Genomic DNA, 12,611 nt, shown 5'->3' on the forward strand with positions numbered 1-12,611 from the left:
CGCGACGCCGCCGTCCTCTCGCGAGACCTCGCGCCGCGTAGATATTTCCCAGCATGCGCCGCTCCGTCTTTCTCTTCCTCAGTCCAAGATGGTGAGTGGCGGCGGGCGCGGGGCGGGGGCCGGGCCCATCCGCCGCCATCCGCCTCCATCGCTGGGCCGCGGCCCGGCGGGGAGCGCCGCGCGGGTGCTCGGTGGCCCCGGGGGGGCGGTGGAGGAGCGTTTCGTGCCCGGTTTGCGAGGTCCGGGGCTGGTCCCGGGGAGGTCGGGTCTGGGCCTACCCGGCTGCGCGGCGCCGCCCGGCTCTTCAGTGCGGGGAGCGGGGCGGCTCGGGCAGGCCGCAGCGTTTTTCCCCGTGGATGGCGGATCCCGGGCCGGGCTCGGTGGCCGGTAACCTGCGGTGGGAGTGTCGCGGGGCTGCGGGGCGCCAGCCGCGCATTGGACGATTGCTGCCGGGCCGAGGCGAGAACGTGCGGTTTTAAACGGCCTCGCTCTCTAGGAGGCTCATAAACCTTATAAAGTTAAAGCAAAGGATTTGCTTTCCGCGGAAAAGCGAGGCAAGGCTGGGAGGCTGCCAGGCTGGGGAGATGCGTTTTCAAGCTGGACTGAAATCTCTGTTAAGTACACGAGTATTGGAGGCAAAAGAAGGAAGAGTGTGTTTCTTACTTGCAGCCGAAAGGAAAGAAGGCCAAGGGCAAGAAGGTGGCACCGGCCCCTGCTGTAGTCAAGAAGCAGGAGGCCAAGAAGGTTGTCAACCCCCTCTTTGAGAAGAGGCCCAAGAACTTTGGCATTGGTGAGTAACTGGATATTGGGCTGCTCGCTCAACACTTTTTTTTGTTTTATAGGCAGATATCTAAATTGTAAACAGAAGGGTATTTTAATAAAGTTGTGGAGTGGAGAGAGTGATGGAGGCAGTTGACTTGGAGTTAAGTGCTGTCGTTTGTTATGTATATGAAGGTGGCTATGGACAATCTGTTGAATTTCCCATATTCTGAAGATTCCTTATATAATTCTATTGTGATTAACCTTGCTGTTTTGCGTGTGGTAAATCAATTCGGATTTCTCTAGTGCCATTTTTATACAGTGTGCAGATGATGTGAAAGAATATTTGCTATCTGAGTGATAGTGCTGACATACAACCACCAAGATCACTGATGCACCTGTGCCTGTTCCATGCTGTTGCTCTGTGGGTTTGGAACAGCTTTGAGTTAAAAGTCTGTATTTTTAGGACAGGATATCCAGCCGAAGCGTGATCTCACCCGTTTTGTGAAATGGCCACGCTACATCAGGCTGCAGCGCCAGAGGTCCATTCTTTACAAACGCTTGAAGGTGCCTCCTGCCATTAACCAGTTCACGCAGGCTTTGGACCGCCAGACAGGTAAGGATGTGCCCCACAAAATTCTCTGGACTTGGGTCCTTAATGGAATATGCCTCAAAAGAGGAAAGAAACCAAAATAAAGACTTAAGGGAAGGTGTCTTTGGAAGCATTTTAGGGAGGCTTTAATAGTCTCAGTTTGCTGACTTATGTCTTGATAGCTGTTATGTACTTTGCAAAGTGGTTTAGAAAATGCCAGAGCTCCCACTTAATGAACCAAACCCAGAGTTATCTTGACTGTATGTTTCCATTGTAAAACACAAAGGGTTTTTCTAGCTGTGTAAACAGATAGTTTGAGAAATCTGTGTGAGTGCAGGCTTTGGGGGGAAAGCCAGCATCCTGCAGGCTGACATTGAAATGGGGGAAGAAGAAACTTCAGGGTCTTCTGTGAACAAGTAAATAGTATTTTTCAGGTGACAGTGTCTGTGCAAGAAACTTTCAACCTATGTAGAATAATTCCCTTGTAGATGTTGCCAAACAAGTTGCTTGCTTTAAAGGAGAAGGTGCATCACCTTTAAGGATAACTGCTGTGGGGGGGGGCCGCAGGCATTTCCTCATCCAAACAGTGAAGGAGCTCTCATTGCCAGCAGAGGTAAATGTGGGCTCTGGAGGTGCTCCACTAGCTCTGCTCTTGCACTGTGCAAATGATGCTGACTTTTTGCCATCTAACTACACTTGATGACAACCACCAAGATCGCTGATGCACTTCAGTATTTTAAAAAGTAATGTTTAGATGTTCAGGCCATGCAACTAACTAACTAGTAGATGTTCTCTTCCAGCTACACAGCTCCTGAAGCTGGCGCACAAATATAGGCCAGAAAATAAGCAAGAGAAGAAGCAGAGGCTACTGGCTCGTGCTGAGCAGAAAGCTGCAGGAAAGGGAGATACTCCAACTAAGCGGCCGCCAGTCCTCCGAGCAGGTAGTTTTGTACATGGACTTGTCTGCTGGCGTATGTGGGAGTGTGGTGCTTTGTTAGAGAGAAAACTGATGAGAAGAGTTGGTGCTTTGCTCCAGCCGAACAGGATTGGACAAGCTATTGCAATGATGTATGAATTTCTTCACCTGAGCTCAAAGTGAAGAGCAAAATAGACGAGCTTTTTAACCCTGAGCTTTAGCAAATTGTCCATGTAATACCTTCTCTGTGTTACTGAACGGATGTGAGAAGTTTTCATAACGAAGCTGTGCTGTGGAGTCTGAGCTGGCTGTATGAGGCTTATATGAAAGCTCTGGAAATAGACTGACCGGAATCAAAGCTTTTCTATTACTTGTTTTTTAGGTATTAACACTGTCACAACTCTGGTAGAGAACAAGAAAGCTCAGCTTGTGGTGATTGCCCATGATGTAGACCCCATTGAGGTAAGTGTTCTTGCTGGTACCTGGTACAGGCTACCTGTGTGACCTAAGCTGAGGTCAGAACTGGGCGTGGGGTGAAAATGCATTTTAGGACAATTTTATTGCATGAAAAGAGAATGCATAAAAAGACTTACTTAGCTATGTATGTTCGTAGTTGTCCTGGCATTACAGTGAGGCTTGGCCCTTGCAATGATGTATGAATTTCTTCACCTGAATCAACAGTGAAGAGCAAAACGAGCTTTTTAACACTGAGCAATTGCCACAGCCCAGACTGATTCAAAGAATAAAAAGATGTTCTCCCTCAGTTACACGGCATGCTCCCTTTCTTTTCAGCTGGTGGTCTTCTTGCCAGCTCTGTGCCGCAAGATGGGAGTGCCATACTGCGTCATCAAGGGCAAAGCCAGACTGGGGCGACTGGTCCACAGGAAAACTTGTACCTGTGTCGCTTTCACCCAGGTTAACCCGTAAGTGTTCTGTGTGCTGACTGGATTCGCTGTAGCGGAGAACGCAAACTGCCTGTCGGCACAGACTGTAGGGCAGACGGAGAGCAAACTTGGGGGTCTCTAGTTTGAAGTAGTAAAACTAAAATACTGTCTCTATATAGATGTTCTTTTGTATGAAGAGCTCTATTGGTCCTGAAAATACAGATTACTTTGGTTTACCAAAAAGCATAGTTACTCTAAAATACGTAGATGAAACTATTAACCTTGATCTGAGCAATGGCAGTGCAAGTTCCTAAAGCACTGGTGGTTGGAATGATTAACCCTTTGCAATATGCTTAACCAGAAAAATCACATTGCCACTATGAGCTCTTAAATCCTGAGGCAAAAGGTTTATGGAAAAAGTTAAATTGAGGCTCTAAAGGAATTAAAACTGTCACCAACAGGGAGGATAAGGGAGCCCTTGCAAAGCTGGTGGAGGCTGTCAAAACCAACTACAATGACAGATATGATGAGGTAAGATTCTCTCTGCTGCTAGCCTTGTCTTTAGTTTGTACTGTAAACGTCCCTGAAAGCTTGCCAATGAAATGCCATTTCAGACATAGTGACATCATGACATCACCTTTAAGCGAGTTGGTTGTGTTGTACGTAGATTTGCTTACAGTTTATACAGATTATTTAACTGAGGATGGGGTAAAATGTGAATGCTGTCACAAGTTACGAGTAAACAGAGCTATCGCAGGGCTAAGATTGTAGAGAGGGCAACACCTTCTGCGAGGCTCAACTGTTTACCCCATGTGTCGCGTCTGAATCCAGCACTATTCATGCGGAAAGATTTTAAACTCCTGTATCTCTCTGCTGCCCCGAAACGTAGTTCACTGCATGAAATATGTAGGACTTCCACATTGAGGGAGCTCTTTCCCTTGTGCAGAAAGGAGTGTCATGAAGCAAGTTGTATGAATGATGTATTAAGAGATTGTATGAGGCATCTAACCTGTTGTTACTTCTTTGCAGATCCGCCGTCACTGGGGTGGTAACGTCTTGGGTCCAAAATCGGTGGCTCGCATCGCTAAGCTTGAAAAAGCAAAGGCTAAAGAACTGGCTACTAAGCTGGGCTAAAGATGTACTGGATTGCTACCGTGTTTTCTGTACATAAAAAGAATAAACCCCCAGATTAAGTTTCAGTGGTCTCTGTTAATGGGAGTGTTCCAGGCAGTGGTTAGCAGATTAGCATGGCTTTCCAGCAAATGATTGCATGCAGGTTGTTACTTGGAATGACTGCCCTTAATTAGTCCTGTGTAGTAATTCCTCTCCTTTGAACACACAGCCCATCAGAGCAGCTCAGCAGCATGTGCTGTGTGATCATAAAGTTGGCTGGGCTAGCTCTGCCTTTAAGCCTAGCTTGCTTACGCAAGTACCTCTCATCATCCATGGGTTTTATAGGGTATTACAGCATTTACCAGGCTAACCAGGTGGGGACCTGTGAGGAAGTCTGTAATGCCTCTTCTCCAGGCTGAAGGGTAGGGGAAGAATCTAGATCTTCTTGTCCTTCTGTTCTTTCCTGATTTGTGACTGGATCTTGTGGTGGTGTGGGAGGTTACAAAGCTTGATATGGCTCCATTGGAGGTAGCTCCTGCTTGGGTTTGGTAGCCCTTATGCTCTCATGAAGCCACAGGCTACCTTACCCAGCTAGACTTGAGTATCCACGGTAACCTTTAATTCAGGTGTGTGGCTGTTAAGATGTAAGATGTGCAATACAAGGCATGCATCTCTAAGCCCTCTTTATTTATTCTGATGCAACTGCTGTGAACCACTCCTGACTTCAGGAATGACTACGCAGTGCAAAGAAACTTGGATTCACAAAATCCCTCACCAGCTTTTGGAAAATACAGCAGTGGAGAAGTTAAAGTGGTGTAGGTTAAAACCAATGACAATAGAAAAATATATCCTTGAGATTACTGCATAAATGTGCCTCACTAGAAGTCTCAACAGCCATGTACAATTTTGAAGTTTAATACTTCCAAGCTGCAGCCAGAATCGCACCGGTAGGAGCTCAGAGTCTGTTTGCAGCTTGAGAGCTGCACGCGTTGATTGACCATGTTGCTCTGAAACTCTGCGTGCTTCAGATAGTTCAGGACTGATCAGAGTGCTGTCTTCTATAAAAGTCTGCTCTTGACCGCAGTACAGAAGAGAAGTTGTCAGCCCTTCCCCTCACAGAGGTATTTTTTGTATAAATTTTCTGTACCACAAGAATGAAGTTGCAGCACATAAGCCATACCTATGAAAGAAAACAAAACCACATGTTTAAACCTTCATTTCAAGATGGACTGAACCTCCCTAAGTCAGCTGTGGTGCAATAAAACACAACTATTTCAAATCACTGTGTAAATGTTACTTAAAACTAGGCTCTTGTAGCTTAAAAGCTCATCCAGCCTCACTGATGCAGGAGCAAGAATGCCAGGCAAAGCTTTACATTCAGAAGAAACGCGGAAGGTCAGTCACGCTGTCTGGGTAACTCACCAGGTGATGATGTACTGCATGTGCTCGTTCCTCAGGCTCACTCTTGTCTGGCCTCCAATGGGTCCCCCTGGGACCGTGCTTCCTATAGGCACAACACAGCGCCCAAGTTAGATCTCCAGTCTGCACTGCGAAGAGCTGCCCTTGCCGTGAGAAACGGGATGAAGGTGGTCAGGCATATGAATGCTCTGCTCCTCTTCCTCAGGAAACCTGCCCCACATCTGTGGGGCAGGTGGCCCTATGGCAAGTGGCTGGTTGTGCTCGAGGCAGCGAACACCACCTGCACCTCCGAGCATCCTACCGTTTCCCAGGGCTGGCTGCCCACCACCTCCAAAATAGTAAACCTAGCAGAGTACACAAAGGTAAGAGAAAGATGCAATATCTTGCTGGACTTGATCTGAAAAGTCTTTTTCCACCTAAACGATTCTATGATTCTACCTTTACAAATGCCATGGGGAAATAACTAACTGAATGGAAAGGCAGGGAGAGCGATGTAAATTGGAGGTGGAGTTGGGTTCCTCTGCGACTTACTGAAATCCGCATCGATAAAGATGGGCTCGGCGCCGGTCACCTTTGCCATAGCCTCCAGGTCACGGTAGTGCCAGCGGTTTTTCTCAATGTTATTTTCAGGCACAAAAGGTTTCCGGGTTTCTGATAACCTCACCACCCCGGTGAGATCAATTTCATCTTCAATCTGAAAAGAAGCGCAGAAGAGAAAAAAGGAATTTTTCAAGACTCATTACATACTCTGGCATACCACGTCCTGGTAGAAAAATACAGCACTTTGTGGGGTCTGATCATACATCTACTGGTTGTGCCCTGCAGTGGGGCAGGGCTGTAACACAGCAGGGAAAAAGGCAGATCAAGAACAGCTCCTGTTTGAAAAACATCGTTTACCTAACAAAAAGGTGGGAAGAAAAGGTTTGCCACCTTTGACAAGTGCAATGACTATATAAGTAACCTCCCATGATGCTGAACACGCCTACCGCCTTTCTTGGTTTGTCAGCAGTGCCTCTGGGTAATCACAGGGCAGAAAGTAATACGCAATATTTCCTGTATCCCCCTTACCTGTCCCTTCAGCCTGGTCTCCGGTTTCAATTTCTTTTTGGGCACAAATCCTCGGTTGACTAAAATCGTGACCCTGGAGTTACATAAAGAAGTATGGCTCATGAGTGAAAGGAAATTTATTCTTGCCGCTGCCGAGAACTAGGTACCAAAGAAAGAAGCAACCCGTATGTTTGGTGGCACGGTTTTTGTCATCTGAGTGCACATTATAAGGGAATTTAAATACAATTTTGAATCAAGCCTCAGTGACATAACAGACTGTGAGAGATGCCTTTTAAGGTAGAGAATGACTTATATAAACCCAACCACCATGATTCAGCTTTTCAAAACAAGTGAGCTGCTCACACGCTCGACTTTCAGTACCTTACCCTAGCTCTGTGCAATAGAAAGGAGTAATGACATTCGCTCCGTTTTCCGGGTGGGATGTCAGACGCCCGGCTTCTCTGGCTTCTCGCTCAGGGTCCACAAGTGACCGTGGCAAAATATAGAGCTCCTTGGAGTGGTCAAAATGCCCTCGGACCTTTACAGGTCTGTACTCCAGTTCCTTCAGTTCCATGGGGCTGCATGGAACAAGAGGAAAACAAAATTGTGTCTGTGATAGGCAAATCAAACTAGGGGATTTTATGTTGGGATTCTCCTTCTCCCTAATGCTTCACTCTAGAGCCAGTTGCAAACAGAAACAGAACACAAACACCTCATGGAATAAGCAGCTGGCTTAATATTTTGTTACTATCACAATGATAGTATCACAGTCTCAGTTTCCTTACTCTAATGTCAGAGGGATGGGCTCTGATGTAATTCTTGATGCCAGTTGTGCAATCAAGTCTAATTTCCACTTTCGTCGCTGAACCTGAAAGTACACAAACACGAAAGCAATTGCTTATGGTAGAACAGAGCAATGTAATAACCCCAGCAAGCCTTAAAATCGTCATAAGTTTCTCCTCAGACCTGGCCTAACTGGGCCAGGGTAATTGGAGATACAGAAATGGCTACTGACTTTATTTTGAGGAAATACTTAAACTGAAATAAAAGTGTAAAAAATAAGACTCTCTCCTTTAAAGACTTACAAATGTATGCTTGGAAAACAGAAAGGTAAAATAAGAGCAAATCTTTACCCTGTATGTGATTTGAACTAGATTAAACAGCCAGAGATGGAAAAATCTGATAGCCCTCAAGTGCTCATCTCTTCAAAAAATGAAATATTTGTTTGTACCTGCCAAGTGCCAAGACAGAACGTGGTCAGAGGGACCAGGAAAAGGCCCCATTTGAGTACGATGTCCTCTCCAGATGTGCCAGCAGCTGTTGTAGAAGTTCGTGGTCTGCAAAACCTCAAACAAATATCTAGAGAAAAACAGAACAAGGAACAGGATTTGTACAGGAGAGGAGATGCCAAATTCCTGCAGAGAATGTCAACTCTTGGCATAAAGTTGAAACAGGGCAGAAATCCAAATATTTTCTTACCTTTAGTCTTCTGGACCAGACCAGAATCTGCTTTAGTTAAGGGATACCCAAAAAATGTTCTTCTGATCAAGCAATGTGACACCTATGTGAAATAAGAAACATCCTTTGTAGCATCTCTGCTTTGTAAAATGTATATCTAAATGATATGAGTTGTCTCAACGAGACATATCAATGGGTAAACCAAATTTCATGCAATCATCTTCATCTGAGCAACCACTGGTGAAACACTACAGGTTAGGTTATAATTAAAAAAAAATAAAATCACATTCGAGTTACGGAGCTGACGATAGCCCAGGAAATGATCTTTCCCTTTCCATGCACGCTATCAGCCAATGTACAACCATCTTAATTTGGTCTTGAAACAAGTGCCAGCCAAGCACCTGCCCTCCCGCTTCCTCCCCTTCCTGCCATGCTGGAGCCGCACAGGGACACATTTACAGAGGAAGGGGGGAGCCCGGCGGGTGCAGGTACAGCGCCGAGCACCGCGGGGGGACGGGCTCCGGACAGGATCAGGATCGGGACCTCGACCGGGCCGGCCCCGCTCCCCTCGGCCCGGCCCGGCCCGGGTCCAGCCCGATCCCGTTCCCCTCGCCCGGCCCTGTCCCCTCAGCCCGGCCCCGCTCCCCTCGACCCTCACCCGGCCCCACTCCCCTGGGTCCGGCCCCGGCCTCGGTCACGGCCCCGCTCCCCTCAGCCCTCACCCGCCCCGGCCCAGCCCCGTTCCCCTCGGCCTTCACCGGCCCCGCTCCCCTCGGCCCTCACCCGGCCCCGGCCCCGCTCCCCTCGGCCTTCACCCGGCCCCGGCCCCGCTCCCCTCGGCCCTCACCCAGCCCCGGCCCCGCTCCCCTCGACCCTCACCCAGCCCCGGCGCTCCCGCAGCAGCCGCGGCCCCGCGCGCAGCAGCAGCCTCCCCGCCGCCATGGCAACGCCGCCACCGTTCCCCGCGCGCCTCCGGCCCAGACAGCCCCGGCGCGGGTGGGCGGGCAGGCCCCTCTCTAGCCGCCCCTCTCTATGGTGCCGGCTGCTGCCCCGCGGGGCCGGCACCGGAAGTGGAGGCGAGCTCCTCTCTGGCCGCGCCTCTCTATGGCGGGGCCGGGGCAGGCCGGCGGCGTGGCCATGGCTGAGGTGCCTGAGGAGGAGCGGCTCTTCCTGCGGCAGCACCCGCTCCTCAGCCTCGCGGAGCCGGGCAAGGTGCGGCTGGGGCGGGGCCATGAGGGGCTGAGGGGTTCGTGAGGGGGTGCCGGGGCCGCGTCCTCGGAGGGGGCCGCGAGGGGACAGGGGCCGCCTCCCTGAGGGGTTCGTGAGGGGATGCCGGGGCCGCGTCCCCTGAGGGGGCCGTCAGGGGGGGCGAGGTGGTTGGTAGCAGGCCGGGGAGGGTACTCCGGCAGATGGGCTCGGCCCCGGTGAGCTCCCTGGCCCGGAGGCTTTTCTCCCGCCGTGGCAGTCAGAGGAGGGCCGGGGGGGGGACGCTGGCGGGCTCTTGAGGTCCCTCCTGCCCTCCCCTACGCTGGGGTAATCCCCTGAACTTCCCTGACCAGAGATCGTTTTTCTTCAGGTGAGATGCAGGCTGACAGGCCACGAGATGCCGTGTCGGCTGTCGGAGCTGCAGGCTTATACTAATGGCAAGAGGTATCAGCGGCTGATAAAGACAGCCAGGGAGTTTGACTATGGCAAGTTTGAGCCCCATATAGTGCCCAGCACAAAGAACCTGTACGTATTTTTCCTCTTTGTGTGTTATGCTTCACACTTGTTCAATCTCAGACATAAAGTGGTTGAGCTTTCTTGAGTGTTTATGGGTTTTGGGAGACTGGGAAAGCCTTTATAAAGTATTTATCAACTTTGAGCACAGTGCTTATAAGTGAAAAGTTATTAAATAATAAAATACTTAAACTCTGTTGCTGGTTCTTTCTTTCTTTCTTTCTTCTTTCTGCGTCTGTCAGACATCAGCTGTTTTGCAAACTGACTCTCAGACACATCAACAAGTTTCCAGAGCACGTGCTGCGTCATGTCCAAGGGAAGCGCTATCAGAAGGCCCTAAAAACATGTAAGTGGCTTTTCTGAAGATACAACCAGTTGAGTTTTTCCCTCGGCTGTTGAGATTCCAGTAGCTCTACATGAAGGAAGGGAATCCATTTTCTCTAGATTGACAGTAATGTACTCTTGTTGCTGTGTGTGGTAGGAATGAGGATCCCAGGTATAGGGAGCAATCGGCCTCTAGCAAATACTTTGGAACATCCTTACTTGAGAGGAGTGGTTTTAGAGCTTCCCCAGAGAGGGTGGTTCACGCAACCAGCACAGTCTCTCTGTTAACATCTTTCCCGTCCTTTGTGGCCCATAGTATCGTGACAGATTACATGAATGTGTGTTAGAGTTGGAGCTCGACATACTTTTGAGTTGCATTTAATATAAGCCAGAGCTGGAAATTAAAAGGAGTAAGGTGACTGGGTGGCCTTGCTAAGTGCTGCCCGATCGCACTATTAGATGAGGAGTGCCAGAAGGCAGGAGTGGAGTACGTCCCTGCCTGCCTGCGACAGAAGAAGCAGCGGACGCAGCATCCCGATGACCAAATGAACGGGAGCAGGCAGCCTTACAGAAAAGAGGAATTCTGGGAGCCAAAGTCCAGCGATGAGGATGGCGAGGAGACGGACGACAGCATGAGTGACCTGTACCCACGTGAGTAAGAACATTGGTATTATCTACAACCTGAAAGGAGTTTGTTGGCTCATGTTCTCCTGGCTCTTTTATACTGCTCCCTGCTGCTCATGTGCCGGAGGCATGTGACTTCCATCCAGGTGGGGGTTCTTGGGTTCGGAAAAGCTTACCACCACCAAATAAGAAATAGCAGTTATCTCTAAGAAATAACCAGAGTTGGATCACATGAGGTGTGAGAGGAGGGATATCACGGGGATTTGCTGCTTTAGGTATCTACTTTCTTCATTTCTCAGCAAGTCCTTGAGTCTGACAGAAGTAGGTCAGACCATTGTGCCGACTTACACCTGGAGGCGCGGCCTTGCTGCAGGAAGAGCAGAGGTGTAACACCACAGCACCGCCTGTGCTGAACGGTTCCCAGAACGGGGCACATTTCTAATAAAACACCAGTGTGTTTATTTCCCAGGTATTTCAGCAGTGACACGTATATGCTTAGAGGCTGGAAATAGCTTGGCAAATCACCTTTAAGATGCCCTCAAAGCATAGTTAGGGGGAGGCAGAGCCTGTCTGCACAGGGAACTGATCCTGAGCTAAATCTTTGTATTTTAGCTGCACTCTTCCCAGAAAAAAGCCCAGCAGCTCCACAAACGACAAAGGGCAGCGATGACTTTGCAACAGACAGTGAGGATGACGGGACCAAGCAGAATGGTGACATGAACGGAGAGGCTGGTGGAAGAATGGATGTCAGCAGAGCAGTTGGCAACAAACGGGGAAAGGTGGGAGTCACATGCTGTGTGCGGCAGCAGTGGAGCGTGGGACCGGGATCCCATCCTGTAGGCGTTTGTCTGATCTGTTCCTGCCTGAGAACCAGCAGAAGGTGCAAAGCTGTTCAGGAGAACAGACGTTCCCCGTGTGCCAGCCACTGACTTGCATCCTGTGAGGTGTGAATTACTGCCAGTAAACATTTATCCTGTCTGGCAGCCAGGGATGTTCCTGCCTGTATAAACAGCTCATCTTTGGTGTGATCCCCTTTAACAGGGTTCTATGGTCTTCCTCCCCATACATGCACGAGTTAAACCCTTTTGAAGTCACAGGGTCCTTCTAGACCCTTTATCTTTTGAGAAGCTGGCCAGGTCCTGCCTTACAGGACATACCCCGATCCTTCTCAGTTTGGGAAGCAGGCAGATGTTACAGACATAAAGATGGATAAACCTTTAACTCTCTAAGGCAGCACCTGAGGGAGGGGCCGGATCATTTATAACCGGATCAAACTGGAAACTGAAGAGTGGTTGAAGTTTAGGTTTGTTTCTATGAGGGGGCCGTCACTGTATCTAATGGAAGCACCTGCCTGTCAGAGAAAGGGCTGCTCGCTTGCAGGACAGAGCAAGGAGAGATCCTGGCTGGCTCTGCGACCAGGGCTGTGCTCCTTCTGTCTCTGTTGGGAGACCACACTCAGTTTCTCTTTAAGCTACTTTGGGCAAGGCTGGATTTGGGGTTTTAGAAAAAGCTGATTAACTTTTTTTCTCTACAGAAACAGTCAGGCCCTTTAAAGAAGAAATTCAAGTGTCATCATCGAAAACCCAAGAACTTCAAGAAAGCGACCAACGGCAAATAACCAACAGCAAATAAATTTTATGATAAATATATGGCCTGAAGCCTGTTGTATAATAATTCTAGAGGGCGCATAAGGCTGGCTGAAGCGTTTACCCTTTCCATTAACAGTTACAGCTGAGAAGGGGAATAGGCGGGTGGA

The 12,611-nt window shown here is 49.0% G+C and overlaps 3 protein-coding genes and 4 non-coding genes across 7 annotated transcripts; 6 read left to right on the forward strand and 1 right to left on the reverse strand.

Moving 5' to 3' along the window:
• Positions 1-88: 88 nt before the first annotated feature.
• On the forward strand, positions 89-4,285 carry RPL7A (ribosomal protein L7a). Its single transcript, XM_054220974.1, has 7 exons — positions 89-239; positions 620-790; positions 1,226-1,375; positions 2,650-2,729; positions 3,060-3,190; positions 3,613-3,682; positions 4,181-4,285. The coding sequence occupies exons 1-7, from the start codon at positions 89-91 to the stop codon at positions 4,283-4,285; spliced, it is 858 nt and encodes a 285-aa protein (XP_054076949.1).
• Positions 1,084-1,156, forward strand: LOC128917740 (small nucleolar RNA SNORD24). The gene has a single exon (XR_008469345.1). It is a non-coding gene; the product is annotated as a small nucleolar RNA SNORD24 (small nucleolar RNA).
• LOC128917741 (small nucleolar RNA SNORD24) lies at positions 2,012-2,077 on the forward strand. The gene has a single exon (XR_008469346.1). It is a non-coding gene; the product is annotated as a small nucleolar RNA SNORD24 (small nucleolar RNA).
• Positions 2,410-2,486, forward strand: LOC128917739 (small nucleolar RNA SNORD36). The gene has a single exon (XR_008469344.1). It is a non-coding gene; the product is annotated as a small nucleolar RNA SNORD36 (small nucleolar RNA).
• On the forward strand, positions 2,911-2,983 carry LOC128917732 (small nucleolar RNA SNORD36). The gene has a single exon (XR_008469337.1). It is a non-coding gene; the product is annotated as a small nucleolar RNA SNORD36 (small nucleolar RNA).
• A 644-nt stretch (positions 4,286-4,929) lies between the features above and the next one.
• On the reverse strand, positions 4,930-9,269 carry LOC128917335 (surfeit locus protein 1). Its single transcript, XM_054220152.1, has 9 exons — positions 9,068-9,269; positions 8,210-8,291; positions 7,962-8,089; positions 7,516-7,598; positions 7,117-7,308; positions 6,752-6,824; positions 6,215-6,377; positions 5,687-5,768; positions 4,930-5,444 (listed from the first exon to the last, which is right to left on the reverse strand). Exons 1-9 carry the CDS (start codon positions 9,128-9,130, stop codon positions 5,378-5,380), a joined length of 933 nt encoding a protein of 310 aa, XP_054076127.1. The 5' UTR covers positions 9,131-9,269; the 3' UTR covers positions 4,930-5,377.
• Position 9,270: 1 nt separating this feature from the next.
• On the forward strand, positions 9,271-12,502 carry SURF2 (surfeit 2). Its single transcript, XM_054220154.1, has 6 exons — positions 9,271-9,400; positions 9,765-9,919; positions 10,150-10,253; positions 10,691-10,882; positions 11,468-11,634; positions 12,390-12,502. Exons 1-6 carry the CDS (start codon positions 9,293-9,295, stop codon positions 12,471-12,473), a joined length of 810 nt encoding a protein of 269 aa, XP_054076129.1. The 5' UTR covers positions 9,271-9,292; the 3' UTR covers positions 12,474-12,502.
• The last annotated feature ends 109 nt before the right edge of the window (positions 12,503-12,611 follow it).

This window comes from Rissa tridactyla, chromosome 14 (assembly GCF_028500815.1).
Source record: "Rissa tridactyla isolate bRisTri1 chromosome 14, bRisTri1.patW.cur.20221130, whole genome shotgun sequence".
Classification (NCBI taxonomy): domain Eukaryota; kingdom Metazoa; phylum Chordata; class Aves; order Charadriiformes; family Laridae; genus Rissa; species Rissa tridactyla.